General features: G+C 31.6%; 1 protein-coding gene across 1 annotated transcript in view; it reads right to left on the bottom strand.

Moving 5' to 3' along the window:
* Window positions 1-13935, bottom strand: part of LOC145291108 (uncharacterized) — a 130865-nt gene that overhangs the window by 15761 nt on the left and 101169 nt on the right. Inside the window, exons 31-32 of the mRNA XM_080136624.1 lie at window positions 9315-9431; window positions 3838-3957 (exon numbers count right to left, since the gene is read on the bottom strand). Coding sequence (XP_079992750.1) covers window positions 3838-3957; window positions 9315-9431 — 237 coding nt within the window. The remainder of the gene's footprint in view (window positions 1-3837; window positions 3958-9314; window positions 9432-13935) is intronic.

Raw genomic sequence — 13935 nt, 5'->3', positions numbered from 1 at the left:
GAATCAGAAAAATCGGAGCTTTGAGGGGCATGGGAATTGGTATTGGAAAAATGTGTGGCAATTTTCCGAAGCCAAAAACGATTCTTTTAATTGTTTTTCTTTATTTTATTATGTTTAAAGCAAAATTTTCCACTGCTTGTATTAATGTTATAATGTTAATTGTATACGTGCCTATTACTAGTGTGTATGTTTTGCTATATGCCAACACATATATTTCTATGCTGTTTAAGTAGTTTTAATTTCTACAAGTCGTATTCTATTTTATGCCCGTATTGTTTATTTTAAGTTTTTCATCCTACAGACCTAATATATCCAAAATATGCGCCTTGAACTATTTTTAAGTTATCTTCATTGAATTAAATTATAAACTAGGAACCATCGAGAATTACTTTTCAGTTTTGAAGTACAAGAGTGACGCGCACTTGCAAGTTGAAAGATTTGAAATCGAGGCGTGGTTTAGTTTTTGGTTGGGTTTTGGTAGCTGGCGAATGTAGTGGGTTGGTTCTCTGCCTTTATATGATTTTACACCGTTGACGCCATATCATCAAATATTTTTTCTGTCAGAGACGGGAACCCCAAAAGAAACAAACCATTTCAGCACGAAAATTTCCACAGTGATCGTATCATTCTTATGCAGAAATGTTCACACAGAATACAAAGTAAATGCATCTATTTAACATACCCCAAGCAGACATTCCCCATGTTTACCCTAGCAATTCATTTTTATTCTAATTATGTGCATAGACTTACACGTGGATCTTGCATTAAAGAGTAAATCTATAATGTATACCCCCTCTTTTGAAACACTTGTTACGCCTGACTTTGATGTACTGTCAAATATATATATATATATATATATATATTTATATATCTTTATAGTTTTTATAACCATCGCTTTACAAACAATTTACACCCATTTTTTGTTCATTTCAATGCTCTAGTTTTTATTTGCAACATGTGCGCATAATTGTTTCGGTTCATAGATGTTATATATGAATATATGAATATAATATCTCATTAATAATAATTTTTCCAAGTTGGGCAGCGCGGAAAAGCATTAAAAGCAGTTTTCAAAGTTTTCTTTTTTATGTGTAAGTATCTTTATCGACTTATCGACACTTCGGTATTCAAGATTTTTTCACGTATATGCTATGCATTTGTTTACAGGTAGTTTCCCATTTATCAATATTTTATGGTGTTGTAATATAATATAATATATAATAATATAATATATGTTATATAAATTTTTGACACTTTTATGATTACAATAATTTTCTTAATTGTTTGTTTCAGTTCATGCTGCATTTGTCAACTTCTGGTATGTAATAGTAGGCCAGAAGATAATTCAAGTTCGGCACAAGTTTATTAATCCATTATAAACTAAATACCAACATTAATTTCCGTTAATTAAATTCCACCATTATTATTTGAATTAATCCTAATCAACTTATTAAGATCATTATGTTCTAATTTAAAACCTAATAATCGTAAAGCATGTGTCTAGATATGGAGTTTGTTTATTCTTTCTATGTTAACTGTTCTCTTAAGTTAAGAGAAAGGAAAACGGAAGTCTTACCTCGTATGTGCGTCGGACGAGAACGAGAGATCAAAGATGGCGTCGGAATTTTTAAAAACTGTGATCTCATAAAGTCTTGCGAGATCACGCCGCACACATGTTAATGAGGGGAATTACAGACTGTATAAAAGCAGGTTGAGTTGAGATGTAGGGGAATCTGTATCGTTGACAATTGTCGGTGGTATTCCCATGGTTGGATTTCGAGCCACGCGTTTGTTGGTCGCTGCTACGATTTTTCTTCAGTAGAACCTAGAATTTCATTAACTTCCGGTCTGTTTCAATCTAACGCTTGTAATAATTTATTTAATGAAAACTTTTTTCTTCCTTCCTATATTACTAGTTGTACTATTTTTATATGTAGCATACTCTCCTGTATCACTGTCTAAAAGGGTATCCTTTGTTGTTATTATTTAATTCAGTATAATTATTATCACTGAGTACATGTAGTAATAATTGCTATTCATTTTTAAATCATCTTTTTTCTTTCTACATTTTATTACTATTAAACTTGCTTTTGTAGGCGACTTATAGTTTCACTATATGTTTTTGTATATCATTTATAGTAGTTACTTGCATGTCTTTTCATTAATCTATATCACACTATATAATGAATTCTATTGTCACGCAGTACAGTATACTTACTGAGTATCCATATTAAAATTATTATTGCGTTATAATGTAATATATAAAAAGCTCTGTCTCTACTTTTTCAAACTCTATCTCCTCCGAAACTAAAAGTCGAAGAGCGGCGACAGAAGCCTCAAATGATTTAATTCTTTAAGGGCTGTTCTTTTATGAGTTTTTAGCCAGTTTAAATAATTTTTTAATGGCCAAAAATTGGTAAAAATTAAAAATTTTTTTTGTACATTTATCCATTCATCTTAGTTCACTTTTAATTTTTAAATTGAAATCAGTACATATGGGTGTCACGTTGATACAGTGGTAACATCACTGGCTTTGAAAGCTACACTTTCGGTTTCGATTCTAGCTAATGGTATCTTAAAACGTTTTGTTTAATTTTGAAATCACAACTCTATAATAATATATAATTAATCTGGACAGATTAAGGTAGCGCCTCCGATAGTATACTATACGTATATTTAAGCATTATAACATAATTGTAATTACAGAATGTTCAATAGTAATATGTTTTTATTACTTAGTATATATTACATGGTACTGATTATTTCATTAGTTTAACTACTCGATTATTTTCTAATAAAATATATAAGGTCAATATATACTCCTCTTATGTTTATTATAGTGTATCCTATATATAATCGTTTAATTTACTCATCTTTTCGCTATTATATTTATTATATTTAAAATTGTCCTTATGTAAACAAACCTCTATTATCTCATTGCGTTTATTTATAATATTATCCTTAAAGTTCTTCTATATAGGGTGCTAGTTTTATAACGGCTTCATTCGCACCATTCTTCATGCTTTTTAATTGCTGCCAAATGATTATTATATTTCTACATTATACTTTTATTAGTCTATCTGTCTCTCTGTTTATCAGTCAATCCGTTCTACTTTTTCCCAGAAATTAGTGAGTCGATCTGGCTGAAATTTATTACAATCATATACGGCGAACTAAATATTATGGTATCTGTTTGATGCAGAGTAATTTAATAGGAATTAGTATTTAAATTTCACTTTTCTTGAAAACTAATGAGTGGATCTGGCTGAAACTTGCAGAGATCTTTGTTGTGATAAGGTGCAGCGAACTAAGTATCATGACATCCATGCAGATAGAAATTAATAAGGATTAATAGCAATTAGTATTTAATGCAAAAGTGAGCACTAATCTAACTATTTTGAATGATCAATTTCCCATCAATTTAGCATAAAGAACTCATTCTAATTCAACGGGTTATGACTTATGCCTGGTTTTAACGAGATTAAAAGATTAGCATATATATATATATATATATAATAGATATATATACATATATATAAATATATGTATATATATATACATATATATAAAATATATGTATACATATGCATATATATAAGTATATATGTATATATGTACATACATATATATATATATAAATATATGTATATATATACATATATATACATACATATATATAGACATGCATATATATATACATGCATATATATATAATGCGATGTTAGTAAATATTAAAACAAAAATTTATTATGAATATGTTATGTTATTTATTTAATAATTGATGCGGAAAATTTTATAGTTAAGAATTCTGCAAATAAATGTATAAAACGAATTTACCTTTTGGACAACAAATCCTCTTTGTACACCAGACCTTTCCATTACGTTTGCAGATACAATAATTGCAATCGTCCTTGAACATTGCTCCTATTCGATAGTACTTGTTCTTGTAAAAACAACCTGTGTACAAATATAAGAAGTACGACAACACTATTAAAACATGTTTCAGAATTATAAAAAATGTACATTATGTCAATTATTTGATATTTCAACTTCGATGATATAGCGACAGTTATAGCCCTTTAAGTAGATTAACTATAAAATTTTATACAACATCGACGAATTTTTAATGTACTGACTTGAAATTTGGTATATAGGGTGTTCAGACACGTGGAAAACGTTTTAATCCGTTTTCATCTGAAAAAGGTGTAGCTAAGAGGCTCAAATTAAAAAATTGGCACTTGGGAACCATTGAATTTATATCTGTTTGTCAACTGTGTCACGAGTGTGCATATAAGAATTGTTCACATGACAGCTTTCTTATGTTAAGATTACGTAGGTTTGAAAATACTTTTAAAAAATCGTATCACGCCGACCTAATGGTTATCGTACTAATAAATAGAAGATCAGAACACCATTTTACACACACACACACACACACACACACACACACACACACACACACACACACACACACACACACACACATTGGAATATAATAATTCTCCAAGTTCCATTACAATATTGTTTCCTATTGCGACTTAAAATCTGCAGAATGGTTTAATATTTTGTCACATACCTAACACACATACACACTCTCAGTGTCGAAGATTATGGTCATAATCATCGTTACTTAGAAGGAAAGGCAAACTGTGTCGGTTATATGAATCATGTAAGTTATCCCAAACGGTGTTTTGTTAGTTTTTAAGGGAAACACCTAAAGCGTATGTGATTAAATATGCAGTAATAACATAATTTTGCAGACTTGTTAGTCACAACACGAAACAATATGTAATGGATAGCTTTTGAAAACTTGATATTTTCAGAATTATTATAAATTATTATACTACACTAAATATACTCTCGAATCCAAATAAAAAGGTCATTAGTGAGCTTGAACATCTTTCAAAATTTACAAAATTTATATTAAAAAATCTTTCCCATTATAAAAATTTATATTTACGAGAAAGATTTTTTAATCAGTTACGATTAGTATATGCAGACCGAGTACGTTTCAAGCAAATGTTTAACCTATATATATATATATATATATATATATATATATATATATATATATATATATATATATATGCTCCTATAAATTCGTTTTTGTTTTGTGTGTATTGATATTCATATTAAACCCTCTTTTCTATTTATTTAAAAAGAAAATACAATTTTCTTATATATGGGTTCTGGAATTGCATTCACTAGCAAAAGATCTAGCTAATTTGCATATTCTTTTAAACATTCATTTTAATTAATTCCCCATTAGTTTTTTCGGTTTTTTTATGGGATGATTATCTTTAGTTAATTAGTGTAATCATATTCATGCAGATATTCTCAATGATTTATACTTGCATAATAGTTGCGTAAAAAGTTTACAGTAAACACAAGATTGTTTCCATATATGTTTACGCATACGTATATATTTTTGATTAATCTATCTATCTATCTTTCTATCTCTCTCTCTCTCTCTCTCTCTCTCTCTATATATATATATATATATATATATATATATATATAAAAGTGAACGTGTATGTGTGTGTATCTGTGTGTCTGCGTGCATTTCCCTACGCAATAACTCTGTCAATTTTAAGTCTACAAACTCGAAATTTGATATGAAGTTTACTGAGATTTGGGAAAATATGTGCAATCCATTCTCAGTCAGAAATTTGGCTATTAAGGGGGTCAAAGTTCAACGATTTGACCTTTGAGAACTCTACCAAACTCCTCCGACAATTTTAGGTCTAAACACTTGAAATTTTAGATATAGGTTCCTTGGACATGAACCTAACTTAATAACTTGATTTGAGCCTAATAAATGTTAAGGGGTTATAACAGGGGTCAAAATTAAAAATAATTTGATCTCTGCGGTCTCTACAAAATCAGTCAATTTCTGGTCTAAACATTTGAAATTTTATATAAAGGGTATTCAGAGATAGGGCAAACTGTTTAATCGGTTTGGGTTGAAAAATTTTAGTTACCAATATATAAATGTATGTATGTATGCATGTTTGCATGTCTGGCTAAAACTTTTGATACAGGCGACGGATTTTTAGAGGATCAGTATCATTTTGAATTCGACCTTTCAGACGACAAATATCGAAACATTTGCTAAAATCATTATCTTCACCTTAAACTGGACACTTTTCTTAAAGGGGGTTGCTTTTTTCGCCGATATTTTCGAAAGTCATCCTCTCCTTTTGATTGTCTAGCCTTAATTTTAACCACCGTCACTTCCGGTTTGGCGGTGGTCATAACAGCAAAGACGTCAGGTTTTTTCCCGTTCTTTTCCGCCTTTTCGGTACGTGTTCGAGCCTGCCTTCCTACTATCACGTTTTTTTTTGCTCAACATACACCTCCAAACACCAGAGCAACGCCGGGATGGAATGCTAGTATAAAAGTGAACGCGTCTGTGTGTGTGCTCGTGTGTCTGTGTGTGCACATTTCCCTACACAATAATTCTGTCAATTTTAAGTCTACAGGCTCGAAATTTAATATACAGCGTATTGAGATTAGGGAAAATCTATGTGACTGGCTTTTGGACAGAAATTTGGCTGTTAAGTGATCAAAGTTCAACGATTTGACCTTTGAGAACTCTACCAAACTCCTCCAACAATTTTGGGTCTAAACACTTTAAATTCTAGATATAGGTTCCTTGGACATGGATCTAACTTAATAACTTAATTTGAATCCAAAAAATAAATGTTAAAGAGTCATAATAGGAGTTAAAGTTTTAAAAAATTTGACCTCTGCGGTCTCTATCAAATTACTCAGTCAATTTCTAGTTTAAACATTTGAAATTTTACATAAAGGTATTCAGAGATAGGGCAAGCTTTTTAATCGGTTTGAGTCGAAAATTTTTAGTTACCGATATATAAATGTATGTATGTATGTTTACATGCCTGCCTAAAATTTTCGACAGAGGCGACGAATTTTACCGAGATCAGTATCGGTTTGAAGTTCGACGTTTCGGGATACAAATATCGAAAGATTGGCTAAAAACATTAATATCTTAACCTTCAACTGGGCACTTTTCTACAGGGAGGGGGCCATTTTTTTCGCCTATAGTTTTGAAAGTCATCCTCTCCGTTCAATTGTCTAGCCTTAATTTATAAATAGATCACTTCCGGTGGTCGTAACAGCAAAGACGCCAGGTTTTTTTATCGTTCTTTTCCTCCTTCGCGGTATGAGTTCGAGCCTGCCTTCCTACTACCACTTTTTTTGCTCAACATACACATCCAAACACTCGGGCAACGTCGGGCTGAAATGCTAGTATATATATATAAAGTCATCACTGTGGATTGACATTTTGCGGTAACTCGAATAGAAATTTTACAATATACATGCTTTGAAGATGAAAAAATATATTCATTGAGCTTGTTATTCGTAACAATTTTGATTATTTTATAAGGAATGTATATCTGAAAAAGTATACATTTTTGCATTCACTTCTTGAAATACAATATATATATATATATATATATGTATAACTACTTCATTTACTCACATAAAATTAATATACGAAAGTATAGATTTATGCGTAAACTTTAAGTATTTACTTCAAAATTGCTCAATACGTAGGTAGAGCTAGTTAGTAATTTATAATATATATATGGCGATTAAGCTACACTGAATATTCGGCGTTTCATCCACTCTAGGATTCGTCAGGCTTATGCGCGAATTCTGTGGTTGTTTATCGTTTTTATATGGTCCTCTTCTGTTGAGGATTTTATTTAGCCAATCAGCTTTCTAATATCCACCGCGCCCCTTCCTATCAGCCAATGGGTATGCATTTTATCGAACAAAGGATCTATTTTAAAACTAGGTTAGTGGTTTAAGGCAGACATTTTTTTATATATAAATATACATGTGTGTACATACATATATGCACATATGTATACATATATATACATACATATATGTGTGATCGTTTATGTATATTCATGTTTATTTAATTTATTTATTTGTTTATTTTCTATTGTTTTTGTTAGTTTTAAAACTATTTTGTATCGCTATCCTAGAGTAAATTTTATTTTGTGAACACAGTTATTTGCTATTTCTTTCCTACAGTTTAATAGATTTTGGGGTTCTTTAAAGTACAGGATAGCAAATTTTTCATGAAGGCATAATTTACATGGGTTGTCTAAATGCCTACACGTGGTAGCTTGTCTTATTATTTTCCATTCGACTACTGGCGATTGTCCGCTTTCTTTGAGTTCCCAGTATTTATTCGCTAGTGTTGGCATCCAAATACTTTTTTTTTACTTTTAAAATCAGGATATAATATATACGAAATCTGGACAAATTAAAATATCATATTTAAGTATATTTTACGACCGGGAAAAGCCGGGCGCCCCTCCCAATAGTCTTTAATGGCAAAATTTAAATTATTTATTCTTATACTTATCAAATTAAAATTTTATAAACGTAATCTTATTCTTTCTTGTAACAATTGTTTAAAATATAAAATAAACGCCAATTCTATGGCATGTCTGTGGTGTTTCTGAAGTTTGTGGACTGAGCCATATTCTTTTTGTTCTCTATATAAATGACATACTGGAAGTGATTGGTGAAGACGTACTCTATTTGCAGATGATATCAAATTAGTAAAAGCGAAAATGACTATCTCAAAACTAGTATTCAGCCTGCTTGAAAACGCTCCATTTAAAGGTACTTATATCTTAATGTGGATAAATACTGCTATATTTCAGTTGGTTCTTCTTCTGAATCTGTTCTTACTTTCAGCGGTAATACGGTTCTGCTCACGGAGGTGAATGGAATAAAAGATCTTGGCCTTTTGGTCACCCCGTCCTTCAAGTCATTTATATATTGCATTCAGGCTGCACACAAAGCAAGTAGCACTCTATTTGATGCCCTTCTGAAGAAGGAAGTAATTTTTAGCCTCTTTTGGTCTCTCGTCTCGTCGTGAACGAACTTCTCTCCACAATAAAATCTTTGAAACCGCAACAAATCTTTATTGTTCTCTGTACAGCCACTATCAACAATTTTCCCCACTCTCTATCTGTGCCTAAATCAAAGCGCTGATTCTATTAACAAAGCTTCTTTTGTAGAACTGCCGCTTGTATAACATTGTTCCACTGGCCTGCTCCTCGAGCGATTACAATATGGTAGCCTTCAAATCCAATGTAAACAAGTTCTTGTTGAGCCGTCTCCTTAAATAATTCAGATTCTACTCAATCTATACTATTAACGACTACTATACTACCACCTTAAATTCATTAACCCTTAATCTAGGGCGACTTCTGGGCCTTGATAAGTCGTGATAGCCTTGTAAAAATAGCCAGTTTATTTACCTTTTGGACAAAAGATTCTGGTACAACTGATTTGATCCTTAGCACGACATGTGCACCAATTACAATTGATTTTAAATCTGTCTTTAACATCGTAACCTTTTCCATTATGCCAACAATCTGAGTAGAAAAACAAAGACAAAAATTATAAAACACATTTGCAATTTTATACACTTTTATTTATGGGATTATTTACATTTTTTAACAATGTGATATTATAATAAAAGTGAGATGTCTTTATAATTCAAGGAAACACTTGCAACTGAGTGTGAACACGATAGAAAAAAAATCATAAAATATAAAAAAATGGTTCATATTTAGAATTCAACACAATTAAAAACAAAAATGCAGAAAGTACAGAAAAATATTTATGATCTACGCACCCGTCACGTAACGAAACTGTCATACTCCAAAAATCCCGTCAAATGATCCAGTAGTTTTATTTTTAAATGAGAAAATCAAGTTTTATTAGTAAGCAAATAGGGATATCCTCACATTGTCATCTTGAAAAAAAGGTAAATAACTGTATAATAATCACACTTGCGAGATCTGCCTTGTAATGCTAATGATTTCATATTAATCGTTTCACATTTTTAGAAATGATTTTATTTAAAAAATCACTTCATTACTTTACATAATTTTTAAATATGATATCCGTTGCGTGATGGGTATTTACATAATGATAATTTTTCTGCATTTTTTTCATTAATTAAAGTGAATTTTAAATAAGAAAAAAACACATTCCGCGCACATAGCAAGAAGTCTGCCTTCCAGTTTACAAACAAAAAGAAAACCCTAAAAATGTCGATTTAGAAGGAATCACACTAAAAACATATCTAAACTGTAGGGTCAGAATTCACTTTGGTTAAATAAAAAGACACCATATAAAACCGTGTGATACGTTGCAGTATTTTGTGCTGTAATTTACTATTATTTCGAACCACTGATTTAATAAAAGGGGGAGTGATGCTTGGGAATATGGTCTCATTACAAAATACCTCATACTACACTTCATCCGAACGGAGCATTAAAAAGAGTATATTAGTTCGAAATAGTATAGGGACCTGAATTGAGCATTAAAAGATGATAAAATATAGATTCAGCTTCAGACGGACAGATACTTCATCTCCATCATTAGAATATTTAGATCTTCATAAAAAATTATTTATAAAAATATTTATTCCATTTTGTCTGCAATAGAAATTTTAACTTCTACTGTATTTCATTAATGTAAAAAAAATAGGTTTACATTTCCTTAAGAACAAGTTGCATTTGGGATATCTTCGAAGGGGACATCGAGTATTCTATTGTTTCCAAATTCATACTCCTTCTTTACCTATTAGCCAGGAACAGAGGTGCGATCACAGGGACTCGACGAAAAAAAGATTAAAAAAAAAATGGTTAACCATGTTTCCTGAATATCGCAATGAACGCCGTTCCTCACTCCCGCCACATTTCCATCCTCTAAAAATCGGCATCTTAGAGTGCTTGAGTGCCATATATGCCAATATAATTGGATTAGGTTGATTTTGTCTGACAGGTTAAGGGTACCGGTTTGACAGTTTGTATTCCGTCTGACAATACAGGAGCTCCGACTCTTTGGTAGCACTTAAAGCGGCTGCTCCATCATCAGTTGTATATCAGGATGGTTTTAGTGCTATGTCGCACATAGAAAGGGACCCTGCACCCATCTCCGATGGGTTTTCCCGAGGTCACAATCCTGTAGATGAAGAGTCGACTGATGATCTACTTGTGTGTATGTTTGCTATTCTACACAACCACTCTGTCTAACGTCTCTCATCCTAAAACTGAAACCTTTACATAGTGTTCCTGCAATTCTGTCCTAAATATTAGTCACCAAGATCAAAGTGGCACTGTGCTTTGTTTGGGGTGAAAATGCAATAAAATAAAAATTACATTATGCATTCTCCATTAACGTCTACTTGAAATTGTATTTTAAATCATTTCATTGTTTGCTTAGAAAAACAAACTTCTATTCAAATTACAAACTGGGCGCGACTTTATAAGTTTTATGCCATTTGTTGTCGACTTAATTTCGCAGGTTTATTTTAAACATTGCTGTTCTCATCTTCATGGCTATGAACCGACCTTACCCCACCCTCCCCAGATATGTCTTAAATACTTGGTGCCAAAACCTCTGCCAAAACAAAAATACTGATCATGAAAGGTTCCAGAGTTGTGAACGTATCTATTTACCTATAAAGTTGAGTTTTTTTTTCTTGCTTTGACATTGGTATTAAAAGCTTTTTCTATTTAAAATTATTAAACTAATTTCTTAATGTTTTACATCATGGATATGCGAGCGATCATGAAAGATAACTAATTTGAGTTTGTGTGTGCTAAACGTCTCTACTGAACTCCTCTCTGAATATTTGGTCTACAGATTTGAAACTTGATACATAGGGTACTTGGAATTCGAGAACATTTTGGATTTATTTTTTAGCATGCAATATAGCTGTTAAGGGGTGAAAATAAAAAAAAAACAAATGGTTAACCTTAGTAGAAGTGAATCTATTAACTTCTGAGCATGCGTACATCTATATTTTCAGTTTGAAGTCGCATAGTCTTTTAATCTTTTCTATCGGTCTGCCGATAACTTAGACGATAACGACGAAGACTGAGACGCTAAATAACGACTAAGACGCTGAATGTTTTGGTTTCCATTCCAACTGATAGCACCACAGTCATTTTTTATTTGTTTCTTTAACTTTTTAAATGATTTTTATATATATGTTTGTGTACAATAATGCAATACAATAGTATTGGATATAATAATCAATAAAGAATTTTCTCTATAATAATAAATACGAAATCTGCATCAAATTAAATATATTTAAGCGTATTATACGACCGGACAACGCCGGGCGGCTTGCTAGTTTTTAAATAGAAAGTTTTTTTTTTTTAATTTTATTTTATTATTAAGCCGGTGCAAAATTTTGAATGATTTAAAATTTCACCTTGAAAATGAAAAAAAAAAGTGTTTTTATATCTTTATATAATGACATTTGTTGTGTATAACTTGAGTCCATCTGTCAACAAGCTTATAGATGCTTCGCTTGTACAATTATTTAAGGTTTGACATGAAATATGAATTTAACTCGTGTTCAATCTCCTTTCGTGATGTTAACTTAAAGCCCTTTGAATGGTTTTGTAATCTGAGAGAGCTATGCCAGGAGACTATACAGGATGAGACAAAATTTCCTAACGAAACACTCCGAGGAGATAGTCAGCATTGCTGTGGAAAAACGAGAATTTCTATAATGGAAGACGGCGCTTTCTGTTGACAAAATAAAGGGAGTTGTCGCAAGAATATTACAAAATATATCAATGATGCTGTAATAATATGAAAGAAAAAGTAAAGCAATCATGATTATAGGGATAAGTAATAATATATTCATTTTTAATTTTTATTTATTGCGGACTATTATCCTCATCTTTTTCTTGGTTGTTTCATGGTGTTTCGGCCAACTATTCCTCTGGTCTTCGTGGCGCAGTTGACAGAGACATTGAATCTCTACGGTTCCAGGTGAGAATTGTCTTAAGATAGCGGTTTCAATCCTACCCAAAGCCGGCCATAGGCTTACTTGGCCAAAACATGGTGGGACGAAAACAACTACGGAAGGCAGTAATTGCAGTGGATGCAGTCAGGAGATTCAGAGTTCCTATCCCGTTGCGGTTACAACCTGACGAAGGCCAGAAGAATAGTTGGCCGAAACGTCATGAACCCCCCCCCCAAAAGAAAAAGACAAGAGCAAAGCCTCACAAAACAGTTGCAAACGTTTCTTATTATTTTTCACCCTGAAAAGGAGATATCACTCTCGAAAATTAGGGACATCAACACCAAACATCTTGTACGACATATTATGTTGGTATATAAATACAATTGAAAATTTCTTCTAATATTGTTATTATTCTTTTATATACTTACTTGTGCGACAGTGTTTCCTATGAACCGCATAAATATAAATTTTATATGCTAATTTGTGTCGGCAGTGTTTCCTATAAACCGCATTAATATAACTTTAAAACACAACTCCTTTCACACTATACACAATGCTTAAAGCAAACTGCAATATCCTTCTCACACTTAGACAAACTTCGCAACCATCAACTATCGAAAAAAAAACTCTGCTGCCAAATCAACTTCTTAAAACGCTGCACAAAACTAGTATCCTGAAAATTGATTTGACAGCCAGTCTGCGGCACTTACTTCTGGAAATAAAGAAATAAAAAATTAAAAAATTAAAAAATTAATAAAATAGACAAAGGAAAACCTCGTCGAACAGTTATACACGTTTCTTTTTATTTTCCACTTTGAAGAAGAGATAATACACTCGAAAATTAGGGATATCAACACATACTATCTTCTACGATACCTTATGTTGGCAAATAAACGTAATATAATTGAAAATTATTGAAAATTCCTTTTAATGTTCTCATTATTCGTTTATGTGATAAGTCCTGTCCACGTTGTTTCCTACGAACCGCCTTCAAACATTATTCCTTTCATCTTAATAAATGTTGTCATTGAAAAAAAATCGATAAAAATAAACTTGCAACGTTTTCTCATAAGAGAAAAGTACAGTTTTATCCGCCATTATTA

Source organism: Euprymna scolopes, chromosome 12 (genome assembly GCF_053919585.1).
Source record: "Euprymna scolopes isolate OS-2025 chromosome 12, ASM5391958v1, whole genome shotgun sequence".
Lineage (NCBI taxonomy): Eukaryota > Metazoa > Mollusca > Cephalopoda > Sepiida > Sepiolidae > Euprymna > Euprymna scolopes.
Note: the sequence above shows the minus strand (reverse complement) of the source record. Positions and strands in the feature narration are given on the sequence as shown.